This window comes from Podarcis melisellensis (genome assembly GCF_964234715.1).
Source record: "Podarcis melisellensis genome assembly, chromosome: 6".
NCBI lineage: Eukaryota > Metazoa > Chordata > Lepidosauria > Squamata > Lacertidae > Podarcis > Podarcis melisellensis.
This window is the reverse complement of record NC_138538.1, coordinates 60938804-60957726: the sequence shown is the minus strand read 5'-3', so window position 1 is coordinate 60957726 and position 18923 is coordinate 60938804. Positions and strand designations below refer to the sequence as shown.

Below are 18923 nucleotides of genomic sequence, written 5' to 3'. Positions count from 1 at the left end.
TACAGGGGCCTCCACAAAGGTCCTTCTCAGTTCTGCTATCTGAACACCTTCATAATTGGAGATGCCAAGAGATTGAATCAGGAACCATACTCAATTCACTTTGGAACTGCTTTAAATTAATAGACATGAAGCCAGGGTACATCTGCACAGTAGTCTCCATGCTCCCAACTTTAGGATTAAAGCACAAACATTGAAAAAAAACTATGAAAATTAGGGAAGAACTGAGGCCCACATTACTATTGTCAGACACACAAACAATACTCCCAATTTCCAATACCGGCAATTTGCACTTCAGCAAACAATCTGGGCAGAGAAAAGGTGCAGTCATGAATAAAGTATCTTGCAGGCAAGAGAACAAATTGAAACTCTCTCCTAAGGTAAGGTTACCAGATTTTTTTCAATGAATCCGGGGACACTTTTCAACTTCAATGAATTTTGTATGGGGACTGATTTGTAAATCTGGGGACTGTCCCCGGGAAACGGGGATGTCTGGTAACCTTACCCTAAGGGTCACCAGATTCACATACTGTATTGGCCCGAATATAAGCCGCACCTGAAAAATTGGACATTTGTGGGGAAAGTGTGGCTTATATTCAGGTCAATATGGTACATCTCTTCTACTGCAATGAAAAGCTTGAAAAATTACAATGTATTTGTACTTGGCTAAAGCTAGTTATTACCTACAAGGCAACAACAACAACAAAAGTTTCACTTTAAGTCTGAACTTTTATTGTTTTTGCGTAGTTAGCAAAACTGACTGGGTCTGGTGCTATGATGGGCAACAATGATACTGAATTGTAATTGGGTCATACTTTCATATTGTTAGCTTTTTAGGCAGAGCTATATAGAGCTGTTAAAAAGACAATAAACACAGACTGATTTTCAAAAGGAGGCAAGCTTTGTCCAAACAACAGTGTGTGTCAATTGATGGCATGCACTATGCAATGATAAAAGACGATAAAATGTTTTACAGTGGGAAATCGTTATCACTAGCAATAGAGGGAACACTTTTAAAATTTGCTGTTTTTATTACCTGAAATTTAACTGTACAATAAAAGAAGTTGCACTGCAAAACATTTGATCCAGATTGAGGTTTTTATCCCATCGTAATAATTTAATTATTTATATCCCACCCATCTGGCTGGTTGGGTCCCCCAACGCTTTCTTAAAGAACTTTAGATGTGCATTAAGTGACATTCCTGCCTCTCAACGCCCCATTCCTCAGGATGCCTAAAACACATAAGGCACAGTTGAGGAAACTGACATAAAGGGGTGGGGGGAGAGAGGTGAGAGAGAATCTATTTTTAGCTTCCAATAGAGGACTGCCATATTACATATATAATGTGGAAAGGGTGCTTCTCTCATTCTAGCCTAAGGCACTCAACTTTAATACTCAATATGTGACTTATTAAAGTAACTGTTTCATAATGAGTAATCATGTTCCATTTTTAGTATGTTTGAAGATTAATTAGTTAATGATTCCAATACGCTTTATATCTTGCAAGTGTTATCCATAAGTGCCAAGCGTTATCATTTTGGCATTCTCTCTGAAGTTTTTTAAGGTTGTCTCCACAAGGGGCCCGACTCCTGTTACGTGCTTCACGCCTTTAAGGTAATTTTTAATCAGGAAGAACTAATAAGGGCTTTGTGTGGAATTTTGCAAAGCTGACAGCATTGCACCAAAGTCATGCATTGTCAGTATGCCTCTCTTAAATGTTCACACCCATGCCTGTTTCTAAAATCTACTCGACACCCTGCACTTAAAGAGATGACCTCAGGATTTTGCCTTTTCACAGTGCCAAGATTCAACCCTGAATAAAGAGACGGCTACTGGGCATGTGGCAAATATTTTTACCTAACTCATGGGCAGGGGTGGGGGAGGGGACAAGGAAAGAGTTTTGCGGTGCCTAAGCTTTCACATATAAGCTTATTTTATCAAATGCACGAATGATCCTCGCTTAGCAGCTATATAAATACACATTGGTTAAAAGGGGGGGGGGGCGGGGAGAGAGATATAAACAGAGGAGCCAAAAAGTCATGAAAAGCAGGCTTGCAAATTCCAGGTGCTCCTAATCTAAGGCACTTTTACTCTTCCAGAAAACCCGATTACCTCCCCAAAAAGTTTTTCAGGATGCCTTTTAAACAGCTCACTGCAACTCTGCAGGAAAAGCACCACAGCTCCAGAATGGTAGAATTTTACAAAAGTGATTGGTCATTCTTTCTAGGATAGGAGTTAGTAGGGGGAATGTGTTAGCAGGAATGTGGTTATTTTTTGCTAAACCAATATCTTGAGGAGATAAATGGAACAATGCATTATGGAACAATGCTACTGTGCTTTAAATAAATTTATCTGGGCACCAGAAACAAGAGAGATACCTGCTTACTTAGTTTAAATGCTAGGATATATACAATGGATGCCATCTTAGCAAGCCTCACATAGGAACATGGCATAAAAGGAAAGCATTTTAAAGAGTAAAAGGCTTGGAATGAAGATAAAAGGAGACCCCCAAAGTACACCTCTTAGGGATTGTAGCAAGGAAGAAACTAAGAAATCTCAGCAGGGAATTCTTGCAGCTTTACTGGATGAAAAATAAAAGGATACCTGAAAGTGTGTGTGTGGGGGGGGGGGGTTAGAAAGCTTATTTTTCCAGCTGAAGTAGTCCCTGCTTATCTCACAGAAGATTGTACACTGTGGTCATAGAAAAAGAAGCACAGGGTTATGGCAAAATTGGCAGCTCTCCCTAGGGAAGGCAAAATGAACTAACAAGCTGGAGGAAAAGAACTATCAGAACTTTCTGAAGATGAAGATAAGGAAGAAAGGCTTTTGAGGCTACAGTCAACTGCAAACCTGTTTAGGTATCAGGAATAATCTGTCTATTTGGATAGAAACCACATTATTCAAGAGTTTCTACAGACCCAATCCCTTAACAAAACAGATCAGTAATGATGAGTAGTTTTGTAATGTTCCGCCTTAATTTGCTGGAAGCTTTACTGTTTGTTTGTTTGTTTGTTTGTTTGTTTTTCCAGGAAGTGCAAAGGATTATAGTCTAAACTCACAAAAAGTGAGCTCCTACATGACACTCCCTGGCATATATAGGGAAGAGAATCATCAGCACCAGCATTCTTTTATAGCTATGCTGCAATTCCCTAAAGAACATTAGGGGCCTAAATTTAAAACCTGGCTGGGTGTTTTCTTTAATACCATATCTTCACTTATATGATTCCTGACTTAAACTCAAAATAATAATTATTCATTGTAAATGGAAACCCACATGGCCCACAAGGGATAAATCAGATAGCCAGAAAAGGAAAAGGGAAGGGAAGGGAAGGAAACCAGCCACATTTGCCTTTTATGTTCGTTAACATTCAACCACCTTTTCAGCTAAAAAGCTGTAGTGTATGTAGCATGGATGATTCCTGGGACAGCTGAAAGGCATTTCAAAAGGTGCATAACCTCTCCTAGGATATCTCTTCCTGCATTCTACTATATTAAACCAACAAGAGGAGAACCAGATATAGCGGCCTATTATGGCATTGACAGCAGCGATAGTTCTCCTTTGAGAATACACAGCCACCAACAGTGAAGAGTTGACCCGGGAAGGATCAGCTACATGGCAGTGGGTCCATGAAGAATCTCTATATCCACACAGCATCAAATGAACTAAAGGTGAAGACAGATGTGAATTAAAATCAGAATTCATGGCAGATCTTTCCTGGCTTCTCAGTGGAATGGACAGGTGTTCATACCAGCAAGCTGAATACTTGTTCAAGCAATCGGTCATGCATCTCCCTGCACTCTGCCCTTTCTCTCACTGCCATTGGTGCCACCTCCTCTACCTGGAAAAAGTTAATGAAATAAACACAAAAGAAGGCTGTGCTAGTTCCATCCCAGGCAGCCTGCTTCAGTGCACTGCTATTCCCACCCCCCGCCCCCGCTAGAGAAAGATGTAACAGCAGCAAGTGAGCAAGGGAAGGCCAATGGCTTGAATTAGTATTTGATATGCTGGTATCATAGAAATGTAGAGTTGGAAGAGACCCCCAAGTCATCTAATCCAAACCCCCACAAGGCCAGAAACCCCCACAAGGCCACCCACATTTTACCAGCTTCTTCACAAGAATATAATGGGGAACTTTGTCAAAAGCCTTGCTGAAATCAAGATACACTATATAAAAATACAAGTTTCACGAGTATGTTCCTTCAGCTGTGAAGCCATGCCAGCATAGACCATTTCACACACCAGGAAAAACTTTCTGACAGTAAGAGCTGTTCTAGTGGAACAGACCCCCTTGGAAAGGTAGTGAAGTCTCCCTCCTTGGAGGTTTTTAAGCAGAAGTTGGATGGCCATTTATCATGTATGATCTAGTTGAGATTCCTGCATTGCTGGATGTTGGACCAAATTGCACCTGTCTTTACTCCAAGCTTTACAAAATCATCAGTTGTAGGACTGACAATGAGAGGAAATGGGTGGAGAAGAAGTAACAAGGAAAATAAAGTGTAATTGCTAACTGAAGAGTGAGCCCTGCTTGTTACAATCACAGCAGCTTCTCCTGAGATGGTCCTTTTCCATTTAAAATGTAGGACAAAGTCCTCTCCAGTAAAAAAACACACACACCTGCACCCCCTACATTACTGATATAATATAAACACACACACACTCCTATATCTGTAGTTGACTGCACATCTCCTATAAACCCACACACACACCTTCGTTTTGACCTCTACAGCCCCTTAATCTGTACCTTTCATTTCTGGGGGGAGGGGGGAGGAGTTTAAGTCAAATCAGAACCCTCCCATGCTATAAAAAAAACCCCCACCACATATAACGCTGGATGACAAAAGGTTTCTCCCCACCCCCTTTTCTAAACAGTAAAGCTAATTTATTTCCATTTGAAAACAATTCTAAGAAAGTAGTGTTAACCGAAGGCTCAATCTCTTGTGAAAAGTCTTGCAGTCTTAGACAGCAACCACACCTCCAGCTTTATAACGTGCCAAGCAAATGGGTCAATCCCCAGTATAGAAACCCCACAGCACATCAAAGAAGCGAAGTATTTCAGGGCATCTTCATAAATCAGAGTTAATGCCAGTTTGCTGCAGAACCTCTACGTTAGATGAACTCAAAAGATCAAAGAGGCCCCTTTGTAATGTCACTATGAAGAACTGACATTACTGATGCCAGGGCAGATGGCTACACAGAAAACAAATTAAGTTTGATATAAAGTCCTATCAATTACATGGTATATTGGAATATCAACATCATTGCAGGAAAACGTATTCCTCTCATTCAGTTCTGGAAATTAAAAACAGTGTGGCAGCGTCAGATAAAACGCGGTTGCTGTGGCGCTGGATGCTGGTTTTCTGCAGCAAAAGGCAGAAGTTACATGCTCAAGTATGCATTACTTACCAGAGTTTAAGTCACGGCCAGGATTGAACGCTCGGCTATTCACAGTGGTAGACAGTCTATCGCAGCTGATTGTTCTAGACACATTAGTGTTAAAGTTTCCATCAAACCTAAAATGAATGCAATAGTAAAATTAATAAGACAAAAAAACCTAGTTCTGTTGTTTAAATACGGACTCTTCCTTGAGCTTATATTAGGGGAAGAGCAGTTTACTGCAGTACATTATACGTGGGGCTGCCTCTGAAGATGGTTCAGAAACTTCAGCAGATCAGAATTCAGTGGTCAGCTTGCTCAACAGAACAAGACAGTTTGAGCATAAACGCCAATCCTGGCCTGACTGCAAAAGCTGCCAATTAGTTTCTGGGCCCAGTTCAAAGTGCTGGTTTTAACCTATAAAGCTTTAAACGGCTCAGGATCGCAATACTTCAAGGACGGTCTCCTCCATATGAATTGATGCGATCATCATCTGAGGCCCTACTTTGTGTGCCTCTTCTATGAGAAGTCCAAAGGGTGGCAACATGAGAATGGGCATATTCTATGGTGAGTCTCCACTTGTGGAATGCTCTCCCCAAGGGAGGTTTACCTTTCACCTTTATTACATATCTTTTGGCAGGGGTGAAACTAGGCTTTATTTCACCTGGGGCCAAAGACCCAGTTTGGCATCCTCCATGTGCATTTCCGCGCACATACGGACACACACACAGTCAGACACACACAGACGCACATGGACACACACACAATCTGGAAGCTGCAACAGCTTCCAGATTGGAGGCTTCACCCAGGGCAAAACACCTAGCTAGCCAAGTTCACCCAAGACAAAAAAAAAACTGGTAGCTATGGCACTGCTTTAGGCCTGTTAGCAACTTTGCACAGCCTTGATCAGGGGTAGGCAACCTAAGGCCCACGGCCCACAAGCAGCCCACAGAGGTTGTTTAACCAGCCGCCCGCTCAGCGAGTCCCTGTGCGCTGCGCTAAACCGGCGCAATGTGGTGTGGGGACTCACTTCCGCTGTGCCGGTAATCGCGTTTGCGCATGCGCCGACGCCGGAAATTGTGGGCACGCGCACGCAATCCGGCCCACGGAGGGATCTCCTCTGGAGTGAACCGGCCCAGGCGAGGAAAACCTTGCCCACCCCTGGCCTTGATGCTAATCCTTCTGTAAATTTTACACAGTACCTAAGTTAGCAGAAACCATCCAAACTAACTCATTTCTGCTCAAGTCTAAACATATCCAGGTCTGTTCCCAACATCTTGCATTACATTCTGCCTTCCAAATAAAAAAAATCAGAAGGGATATGAATTACAGGAAAGGAAAATTTAAGGAAATTAGTCTCATTTCATACAACCTTGTTAACTTTGTTTACTCAGATGTAAGTCCCACTGAGGTGCCCCCACTATAACTTAAGAATGAAAATGCACCAGATGAACACAGGCATTCCCCCCCCCCATTGTGCATACCTTCCGCATAAAAGAAAATGGAGGATGTACTAGTTGGAAGTTGCTGCATGGTGTCCATGGCTTACAATACCTCCATTAAAATCTAAAAGCAACTAATGTTATTAATGGTACTAATAATTGTTTCAGGCAATTTGGCAATTTCATGATTTTATTTTTCACCATCCTTAAAATGTATACAATAACAGCACTTAAACGTAAAACCTGACGTGTTCCTAATGATTAAGATACTAATCACAAAAAATGTAAGATGAACTCTTGATCTCCAGACAAAATATATAGGCACTCTAAATAGGGACTGGGGAGTTGTTTAACTAGTCCCTCCATCTTTTTCAAACAAAAGAATGTAGATTAACTAAGCAGGTTTTAAAACATGTCCTCTATAAAAACTCTTGAAAAAAATGTATCTGTAACAAATCCCCAAACAATCCAGGGGTGGGGTAGGGGGAGTTTTTTGGTGGAAAATAGTTTCTGCAATTAAAAATGATCAAAATGTGCTCTTAACTTCAGCTGCAAGAAAAAGTATCATCCATTCCCACTACCCAACCCTCTTCTTTCCCCCTTTCTTTTTCTCTACTATATGAAAACCCTTCCTTCTGGATTCACTTTAATGAACAACTGATCGAAACTGCATCCAGAGGGAGAAAACAGAACTGTGACTCCCACTTTGATCTCTTCCCCATGGAGAAATTCGCTCCCTGCCTAGCTTGCAAGATGTTCATTTGATTGACGTTTGCTCTGATGTGCAAACTGCTTTGAACTTCAGACATTTAATTCCCATCAGGCAGCAGTCATTTTTATTCTCCTTCAACAGGATTTACAAGCAGAAGATCAGCAAATGTAGAAGATAAAATAAATTTGCAGAAGCTTTGAATCTTACATCAAAACAGTGTTCAAGTAAGCTCCAATTGGATTGCATTCAGCCTCTATTCACAAAGTAAATCAACTTCTTCTATGCAGTTTCAGTTTTAGAAAATAGGGGGTGAAGAAAGAGAATGTGTATATAAAAATGACACTCATCTGTTGTTGTGACAAGACCTGTCCTTTTTTCCATTATTTGTTTAAATTTCTATAAAGGTGTTTTCCCTGGGGTAAATGCAGCTACATTACAAACTAATTCAAAATTAACAATTTTATTTAAAATGCTAAAACTAGTTGTTGTTTTTTAACAGCAAGGCATATTCTTGTAATTAATATTTTATCTGCATATTTCAGTACAGTACTGAAATATTAAACATGGCTTTTATTTTAAAATAGTTATAATGAACTAATAATGGAGCTCTAATCCTGAAAGCACTTAAGCATGCACCTGTTTTTAAGGAATGCAAACACAGTAAACCATTATCCATTTGACTAACCTGGAGACTTTCCAATATGTCTGAATGAAACAAATGTTGTTTATCTGGTGTTATATTAACATGAATGGTGCTAAGTATAATCTCAAAGGCTTCTTAAATATTTATTTATTTATTAATAGTGAGAATAACTAGGAACTTAGGACAGAATTTTATGATAATGAGGAGGGGTTCTATTTTATTCTCTCAGCACTTAATTATACTAGAATTTAACTCACTGCAGCGATTTGTGACGGAAATAATAGTTTTGTCATTGCATGCCCTGATAATACTTGTGTTAGAAGGATTCTTCCTAGCCTATCCCATACTTGGATTCCTACAAATCAAATACTAATTTCAAATGAGTGCTTAAGAAAACTGTTTGTATAATACACATACTCCAAAACTGTAAGACTCAGTCCTTCCAAATCTCTACAGCCATCTTTGCACACTGTTGAAATTCCATTAAGCTGAGTCCAAATCCAGTTTTGTATTCTTGAAAATACAACTCCACCAGCAACTTGAAAGATCAGAATGGGAATCTCCTTATCTCACAACTTAACAGCCCATGAGAGGGCATGTAAACAGAAGAAAAGGCTGTGATAAAGCTGAACTGCAATAGCAAATATTTAAGCAGCTATTTTAAAAAGGTGAGCCAGACCACTTCTGAAGCAATTATCGCATTCATGAAGTAAATGATCTTCAAAAATAGATCTGTTGGTTTACCCATGTAAATATTACACTCATGAATCTAAGGTAGACTTGTCAAGTAATATGTTACAGTGATAAGATTTTCTCTCAGTGTACTGAGATAAAGAAAATGTCCCTTAATGATTTCTTTTAAAAAACAAAAACCCAGCATAATCAATTAAGGCACAGAGAACAAAAACTGAGTCAAATAATGTTGAGTTTAGTCAACATGATAAATCATGGTTCACCATGATGGAAGAAGCCTGTGCAAATCTTGGGTTTATGTGTTTCCGCCTCTCTCCAGTTTGCTTCTGGTTTAGATCACTTGCAATTTAGCCTTCTGTTCAAACCCTAAATGATGGTTAACCTTAACTATGGTTTATTGAAATAACTCAGCTTCATAACCCTTGGTTTGAAGTTGACTGATTTCAGACCAACCAGTTAACATTAACCATAGATTGCTGGGCTCCTGGACTCTGGCTGTACTCAGCTTCAGGATAGAATAATAAAACCTGACTAAAGCAGCCCTCTATAAGTGCCGTATTTTTCGCTCTATAAGACACACCAGACCATGACGCACCTAGTTTTTGGAGGTGGAAAACAAGGAAAAAAATATTCTGAATCTTAGAAGCCAGAACAACAAGAGGGATCGCTGAGCAGCAAAAGCAGCGATCCCTCTTGCTGTTCTGGTTTCTGGGATAGCTGCGCAGCCTGCATTCGCTCCATAAGACGCACACATATTTCCCCATACTTTTTAGGAGGGAAAAAGTGAGTCTTATAGAGCAAAAAATACAGTATCTCTGCCTACTTTGCCATTGTCCATGCCTGTGTCACATCCTCTCTTTAACACAACTTTCCTTCCAGCTGGAAATCATTCTAGCCCAGTTACTAAGTGCAGGAGGGAGGAGAGGAGAGAATGCTAGAGTATTCCCCACAGGCCACTGGTTGGCCACTATATGCTGGACTAAATGGGCCACTGGCTGGATCTAGCAGGCTCTTCTTATGTCCTTATGGTTCCCCAATGGAACCTTAACTCTGTTAAGTCTTCCACTGCTCTTTGTGATTTTGTGAAGAAGTGCTGGAGCTGCTCATTCAGTGGTATGTGAAAGAAAGGGCTGCAGTGTGGTTAAGGCTAACAGCTTCTTCTTCACACCTTTGTTGATTTGGAACGCATGGCTTGTGCCCACAGTATTTGTGAGCTGCCCACTCACAACTTAACTATATTCACTGATCAATGCACAGCCCCTTTCAATGCTTCCAGTGTACTCTGTATGGAAACACACTTAAATAGTAACTCCTATAAGGAACAGCCCCCTGCTATTTCTAGCGTGGCTCAAAATAGGCTGGGCAAAGTGAGGTTGGTATGGGCAGAGAATGCGCTCAGAACTGCACTACAAAATTAATTCTTCTAAAAATTAAAAGCCACACACAGCTAATGTACTTATCACCAAATCTGTAACTGTATTCCAACAAATGCCTTATCAGTGTAATTCAGGAAGTCCTGAGCTATTAAACAGAAGTATGCTTTTATAAGACCATATAAAAGCCATCTGTTTTTAGTAAACCTGCTTCCCACTGCACGGTATTCACTGGGACTCTCAATAATTATTTGCAAGACACAATTGCAGCAAAGGTCACTATTTCCATAGCCAACTCTCTTTAGTTAAGGTAGAGAATAAATATAAAATCATTTTATGCGCATTATGTAACTGAAGTGATCCTGTTTCATATACTGTAATGCATTTTTATTATCTGTTTAGAGTCTTTTATGTCTGTTAATTAATATTGATCAGCCAACCAAAGCACTTTACATACAGTCCAAAAATGTGCAGCCTTTTCAACTTTCAGGCCGGCGATATTTTTTAAAAGCAGCATTAATCATGTTTTCCAAACAAGTCTTTCATATTTATAAATCAATTTTGAAATCTGACACATTAACCAATTTTCCTTCTGTAATGCCTTACTACAGCAAACGTTTTCTGTTTCTAACAGCACACTAGCAAAATTCAATAGCACCAAGTTCCCAAACCAAAGCACTAGGCTGAAAATACGTATACTTTCATGTAGTGGCTAAAAGCTGACCTGATAATGCAAGTACATTGTTCAACACGTACCATTTAAACTGGGCCACAAACAAAAAATCAGGGCAAATTCAAGGCCAAAGTCTTAGAGCCTCCTTCTCTATATCCTCTTTGCATGCTTCTGCCTGGGTAGAATTATGTCCATGAACACTGATAATGCTTATTGCTTTCACAGATGGAGGAAAGAGAAGCACATGTGTCTATAGAAACACGCCTACTGTGTGAAGGTAACAGTCCACCCACTTTTTGCTTCTACCTCTGCACAACACTGGAAGGCTGTGAAGAAAGGAATGCAGTCCATGGAGTGAAACGGTTTCACTGATACTGGCTTCACGGAACAACCTGATGTCCATAATTCCCATGGGATCAGCGTTCAACTTGAAACCATTTCAGACCGTCTGCTCCGCCAAGCCTCTCTCACATGGGCCCTGCCCCAAGACCAGGTCAAGATGTCCCCAGACAAATGGGCTTACCCCAATTAATAAGGCAACTCTCAGTTGGGATCCTTTTGAATACTTACTCCATCATAGACGGCGGAATGGTGCAGCAGTCTTGAATTGCAGTCAGAGGTGATGTCAGATGAGCAGTGTATGAAGCTTCCACCACATGCTTGTTCCGATTTACCACATCCAAGTACCGGTTAAATTTTTCCCGGATCTTTTTTGCAAGCTAAACAATTTAAAGAAAATGAATAAATCAGTCAATCAAAGTTGCTTTTGGGTGTGCATATATTCTGTATACTTGTTATGAAATGCCCAAAAGAAATGCCTAAAAGAAAGCAACATACCCAAGATCCCACCCACAATATTTACCATGAAGAAATGCTTCTTTGTTTTGCTATTATGAACAGCTAGTGTTAATATGAACAGTTTAAAGACAAATGGTCAAATTTATGAAAAAGATGAAATAATCCGGGACGACACATATTTGGGGGGGCGCACGGCGGGAATATTCAGAATTGTGCTAACGATATTACTCCATTAACATAAACATTTCTGCTTCCCTGATGGAAGGAGCCTCATTTCCTCCCCTCTCCCAATGTCCTGGGGGTTCTCCTCACACTCCAGAGCATGAATAGGCAAACTCGGCCCTCCAGATGTTTTGGGACTACAATTCCCATCATCCCTGACCACTGGTCCTGTTAGCTAGGGATCATAGGAATTGTAGGCCAAAAACATCTGGAGGGCCGAGTTTGCCTATGCCTGCTCCAGAGTGAATATGGTGGAAGCACAGGAGGGAGAGAAGGAAGGAAGCTCCCCTGTGCTACCAAGAGGTATTGTGTTGGCTTCTGCTAAAGGAACCCAATCTGCTACAGAGCATTTAATATACTTTTTTTTTTGCACTGCGTTGAGTTTTCATTTCTGAGGGGCCACCTGCACATTTTTCAATTCAGTTTTAACTCTAAAACCAGATCAAACTAATCAAAATCGACCATCCCAATACTGATATCAAAGGAACTAAACTTCCAATTAATACATATACAACTGGTTAACTGATTTTGGCTAATGTAGTACATGAGGGTGGCAGGGCTCTCATCTGACCTCCAACACCATATATGTGCCAGAACAAAGCAGTAGTTAAGCTAACCTATTGTATTCTAGTAGCATTGTAATTTTAGGCTGATAAGATATCCTTTTGTTATGGTGGTAATAAAACTGAAATTTTCCACAAGAGTGTTTACGGAGTCCCAAAAATGCACTCATCCACAATGAAAAAACTGATCTAGGAGACCTATACATTATGGTCACTTGAAGGATGCATGATAGAGATTTGCTGAAAACCTACACATAATTCTAGTGCCATATTAACTGGGATGAAACGGTTTAGAAGTATAATAAGAGTTACATTCTAGGGGTCCCCAAACCAGATGTGTGTATAAATGTTCTCAATATGCCTTTACTATACATATTGAAAACCCATATGTAAATGTAGTTTTGCAATACGCTGAATACAATTCTATTATCATGCTTGACACTCAGCTTATGCTCCAGATAGTGTTTTTCTCGGCAATCAGTGCTATGAACCAGAGCACTATTCCCCTATGCTAATTTGCAATAAGGGGACACATAGAGTAGCATCATCTGCATAAGTGGAATAGCTGCTGTTGTGCCAAAAGGAAACAGTAGCTCTTTACCCCTAAAACAGGATGTGCCTCTTCTTTAACTGGCTTCCTTTTACACATCCTGTTTTACATGGAGCCACATCTGTAAGCAACCTGTTAAAAACAGGAATCAGAAACAGAAATCCAAAGATATTGTGTTTGCGTGGTTGTGTGTGTGTGTGTGTATAATTATATATCTATATTTGTGTATACATGTGTATGTGAGAGAGAGCATATTTCAAGTTTTCTTCATAATTCTTTCAAGAAGCTACCTCCAGCTTGCAGGCTAAATCAAGAAAGAGAATAATCTTTTAACAATTTACAGCTCACAGCAAAATGTTCAATATCATATTTTAATGCATTCTTGCCTTCGGAGGCAGATAAAGTTCTTTAATTAGTAATGTCTAACTGGCTGCCTTTCAACACCCTCAATCACCCCTTACTTACACACACCATATTCCACCTAAAGGAACAACCTGAAAACACAACTCAATTTGTGTATGGATTCCTGAAATACATAATTGGCCTGTTCATTAGTCTCTGAGACTGACAAATGTCCTTCCTAACTATTAATAACAGGTCATTTCATCATGATTTACTTCCTTACATGAATAATGAGGCCTACACTGATAAGAGAAGTGACTTTGCCTCAATTGTTTCCATCAAATACTACAGCTCAATTACAGGTCTCCAAGGAACATAGTTTTTAACAGAATGTTGTTCAAATGAAATGACTTGTAGAATTATACCTAATTGGCATTGTAGAATGATTTATTACTAACACACCAGAGGACTGCTAATAGTCCCAACTAAGCTATGAGTCTAACACCATTAAATTGGTCTCAATTGTCAGTGAGGAGGTAATGCTGAGGAGGTTTCTCTGTTTCCCCCTCCACAAACCAATTGCTTTTGGGTGAGTTTTTCCCCTTTACACTATGAAATATAAAGTATTCCATCCTCCACATTTTATTGGAAAATACTGAAGCTGCAGAATCAGTTTTTCTCAGTAGGAAAATTGTCATATATATTAGTAGATCTGGCTGATAGCACCAACTTGGCATACATGCCAGATAAATCCATTAGCCCTCCTGACAATACAAACCATGCGGCCTTTATTAGAATAAACCAAACAATAAACTTAATAGCCCACCGCAACACATTACTCTAGTTTATATGATTCAAGCAGAAGATACAGCATATGACAGGTGCAACACTGCATTCAGAGCGCTGAACTTGTGTACCCCTTAAAATGGGCACAAGGGATTAGCAGAGGGGTGGCCATCTTTTGATATGGCCCAACAAAAAAAAGTGCTTTCCCATCCCTACTCTCTCCTCTATTCTTCCCCTTCCCCTTCTTGCTCCCAAAATATTAAGTCATGGCATATTCCTGCCAAGATGGCTGTTATCCCTTGCACTAACAATGGGATCTGGGAGCCAGAGTTTGGTTACTAAGCATACATGGATAACACCTGTTTGCATATTTATACCCATGTGTAAAAAGCACATCAAATGCTGCTGGTCCTATTGACAATATTTCTTCATAACATCAGTGAATCTCTCCATTTCCTCAGAGACAGCTTACTCATTTGCATATACCCCTTGAGCTTTAAAAGCTCCTTTTAATGCTAAACTCTCTCTGATGTTCTCTCCTCCACCCCACTCCTTGCCTCCTCACTGGTTGAGAATTAAAAAACGCTTCAGAGCATGCTTTATTGATACTAGCTGTAAAATTTGTATGCTATAAAACTGTATTCAAAACATGCATAAATTAAGCCAACACTTATATAATGACACTTGATGTAGCAGGAGTTAAAACTGCATGATTCCAATAATAATAATAATAATAATAATAATAATAATAATAATAATAATAATAATAATAATTCATTTGTTAATTTGTTAATTTAAAACAGCAGACTTTGGAGAGCTGCAAAGAATTCAGCACAACAAGAGACAAACATACCCTTCCAATCTATAGTCCTGGTTTGTCATTCACAAAACTCTAATGAACATACGTATCCTCTATTGTCACCCATAGCCTCCTAAGTGGCTTGATACTGCTGGCCATTGTCCTGTATAATTCAAACTAGGGAGTTTGCTACAATCACAGAAATTTTATTATATCCTCTCCAGAAACTATTTTGTATGTTCCATTGCCAAGCTGTATCTGATATCATCTCTTAACTCATAGTTGGATTTAGGAAGCAGCCTCATCCCCTATCTGATGACAGGTTGAATTACAAACAGGAGATCTATGGGAATGCCTGCTATCTATCAGCTGTTTCTTTCCATATGATACAATGCTAACACCTTCCTTAGAGCTACAGTTAAGCCTGCACTGGTGGCTTGTTTATACAACAGTGACACTTCCTGACCCTTCTCACAAGCAGACTTATACAAGTTGCTGCATGTAAAATTACTAAGAGCTACTTCTGAAATATGTATCAAAGAGGTTGCCCCTCTCAGTTATCTCCCCTGCATATCCTAGCAAATCTTCAGCAAACAGATGAACTTGTGTATCTTGGTTTTTTTTAATGGGGCTGCACATTTAGCAACGTCCTACAGAAGAACTTTGCACCAAAGAGACACTATTTCCTCTGCAGCTTAAACCAAACGAAGGCCATCTGAAACTACAGGCAATGACCGATTTATATGTGTTCAACTGATGTGCGACCCTGCACTCATGCATCGTGGTGACCCGGAAGTGGAAGTGGAAGGAGCAACACTGAGTCTCTTTATGCAGTTCCCTGCCGTGCCGCCATCTTGAATCATTGCTGTTGGTTTTTTTTTTTTGTTCTATATAATTACATGTGAAGTCACTATTCTCTTGTATGCTTTAAGATAGTAGCTTTGATTCCCTTTTAATAGTAATTAATTAGAATGTCTCTTTTTAATGTGCCAATAATGTGCCTTCTTTTCCTGAACTATCTTGGTTTCTTTAACTATCCTTTGTTGACTTTTTTGTAGTTGAAAGGAAGTTCTTGCCTTCCACAAATCCTTGCTCAAAGGCGGGGGACATGCTACTACTCCACATGGAACAGCAGAAATAAGTTTTGGGTTGAAAATCACCTGTCAAGTAGCAAGACCAATGCCAGCTAACTCCCAATAGTGGATAATGTGTAAAGGGCAGCAGGCTGACCTAGATCCTAGATTGGCTTAAGAATCTTTAAACAGTCACCCCAGAAGTGATTAAAGTGATCAGCACATAGATGGCGCTCAAAGCTGTGGGTAAAGAGAGACTAGAAGACAACCAAGGCAAAAACCTCAAGGAACCTCAATAGATTTGGGGAAAGAAGATATAATGGAGATACTGAAAAGGTGATTGTCAGGATAAATTCCGGAGCAACAGTGAGAGATTCTTTGAGGAGCAATTCTTAGAGGAAGCAAGAGCAAGACAATGTTCATGCCACTGAGAGGAGTATTTATTCCAACAGTGGAAGTGAAAGGGAGCAGCTGGGGACAGAAGACAACTCTATGTCAGGGTCCACCGAGCAGCAGGAATGCAAGTTGTAAAAAGTTCAGATCCCCAAAGGTCAGGAGTGAGAAAGCCATTAGTGTGATGGGGCTAGAAGCAAGCAGCGCAATCTCTAGGACAAGTAAAAAAGAAAAGAAAAAGCGAAGTTCCAGTGGCAACAGCTTATGAGCCAAATGTTAGAAGAAAGCAGCGCATCTTGAGGAAAGTAAACAGTCGCATTCCACAGGCAGAGTGTGGGGTAAGTGTGGTGAGCAGGGCCTTTTTGCTGCGAGATGCTACACAGATTGAAAAACTGTCTCCAGAGCTGAAGATTTATAGGACAAGGTGGAGCTGCAGTCTCCCTGAGTCACCTAACCAGAGGCTTGTAATGTTGTCGATGCTCCACATTTGGATAGCACAATTCAGACTGTCATTCCTTCAGGAGACATGCTGCCTTGGTGGTACAGAAGGCAAAGTATTAGAGCCTAGGGTTCCATTTTTAAGGCCCCTTACATTGTTTCAGAGAGTTTATCAACATGAATGTTGAAATCACCAGAAGCCAAGTGGGAATACTGTCAGAGAAGAAAGCATCCCTAGCATATCAAGGTCTGATGCAGAAGCAGAGAGGAACTGGAAGTACGGTAATATGAAAAGAGTCTTAGCTGGAGTAGAATAAATCAAGGTTATTTTCATGAAGGCTGTCGGAGAGTGGATATTAATTACATAGTTCTGCTGCTGCTGTATATTTTGAAAAGCAGAATTAACTTTCCTGACTTCAAGTCCTTTGCACCTCATCATATCATATATCATAACAAAATGTTTCATAATTACTTATTTTATATATGTTGCCAATAATGCTCTTTCCCCCATCTCTCAAGCTTTGTATTATATTCTCTAGGCAGCAGAAACATGATTTCTCAGAGAATCTTTCTATTACTGGGTAAGCCCATCATTATTCCTTAAATCTCTCCCACAATACTGACTTTGCTCCCTACTATTAAAGAGGGGGAAGGACTTCGATGGAAATACCCTTCCAAATGACAGACAACTCTGAATTTTAAAGAATAAAGTCTAAGGTTTTAGTAAACAGTATTAAAATTTAACATAGTAATCATTTTTTTAACTTTAAGCCACAGCTGTATTTTTTCACTTGTTTGGGTTGCAGAAAATTGGTACGTTTTCTACATTATAAAAACATGATTATGAAATCAGTAACCTACCAGAAACATTCTCTCGGCTGACAAACTGGCAATAAATGCTTTTAGAGTGTCAGTTAAGAAGTTAATGAACAATAAGAGGAATGGCTGATGGAGGATTAGGTTTGCTTACAATTTGTCTGCATTTGTTTTAATACGATCCATTTGTATATATTACCCTACACATAAACCTCCAGTACTCATGATTCATTAGCACTAAAGAGCCAAGTTATTATTAAAACAGAAGTGCTCACTTACTCTCTTGCTCTTTTCAATCCTGAGCTTTTATCCATGGTAGTTATACTCTATAGGGGCCTCATCTATCTTCTCTGACAGCTAAGTATTCGTCACAATACTTAGAATGTTTAGACATTTATTTATATATTGTTAAGAGTTAATGTATGCATCTAGGGCCGTGGTGTAAGCAAATATATATTGGAGGCTTTACCAGAAACCTCACCAACACCACCCCCTTCTTCTAAAACCCATTGTATAATTTAACCCATATGATTTTAAGTGGTGTGCAGACCACCCAGAAAATGGCAGTGAAAGGCATTATCCTTCAAATAAAGCCGATGAGACTGTCTCTGAAAGAATCAAGATGGTTTCAAAAGGCCTAGATTTTACAGTTACTTTGACAATAATCCTTTTAGCTCTCAAATTCACACAAAGTTTTCAACACGAAGGTTGTCTTGGCTACACCATGTGATCTGGGATGTACAGTGGTAAAAGTATCTCAGGATATTTAAATGTTTATTTTCATGCACATAGCATATTTTACCGTATTTATTAAAGGTCTTTTTAAAAATGTCCTTCAATTAAATATTAAATTCCTAGAATGTATATTCTGTGACATTTTGTCACTGTACCAAAATTGGCAGCAATCCTGGGGCCATTCTTTATGGCAATAGAATTTTGTCTCCATAGGACGTACATTCAAATACAGAGTTTGTTTTGTTTTTGAAACATCACCTGGCTCCAGCAGGACTACTGACTTTACCATAAATTATAACTACTAGTAATAACCTTGACTTGTACAGTCCTAGGGTCAGAAATCAGATGTGAAGAAGCAAATTTGCAGTCAGAGTGCTCTTGAAACCAACTTTGTCACTGAAGACCCAGATGGCCTTGGGGATTGGACAGCCTTTTACCAGCTTAGGCTAGTACATCAACTGTGACTGCTTCTGGGATAGCTTGATCACAGTCGTCCAGGC

At 39.7% G+C, this 18923-nt stretch overlaps 1 protein-coding gene across 1 annotated transcript in view; it reads right to left on the bottom strand.

Moving 5' to 3' along the window:
• Window positions 1-18923, bottom strand: part of CACHD1 (cache domain containing 1) — a 126791-nt gene that overhangs the window by 51209 nt on the left and 56659 nt on the right. The window contains exons 3-4 of the mRNA XM_081915696.1: window positions 11479-11627; window positions 5403-5509 (exon numbers count right to left, since the gene is read on the bottom strand). Coding sequence (XP_081771822.1) covers window positions 5403-5509; window positions 11479-11627 — 256 coding nt within the window. The remainder of the gene's footprint in view (window positions 1-5402; window positions 5510-11478; window positions 11628-18923) is intronic.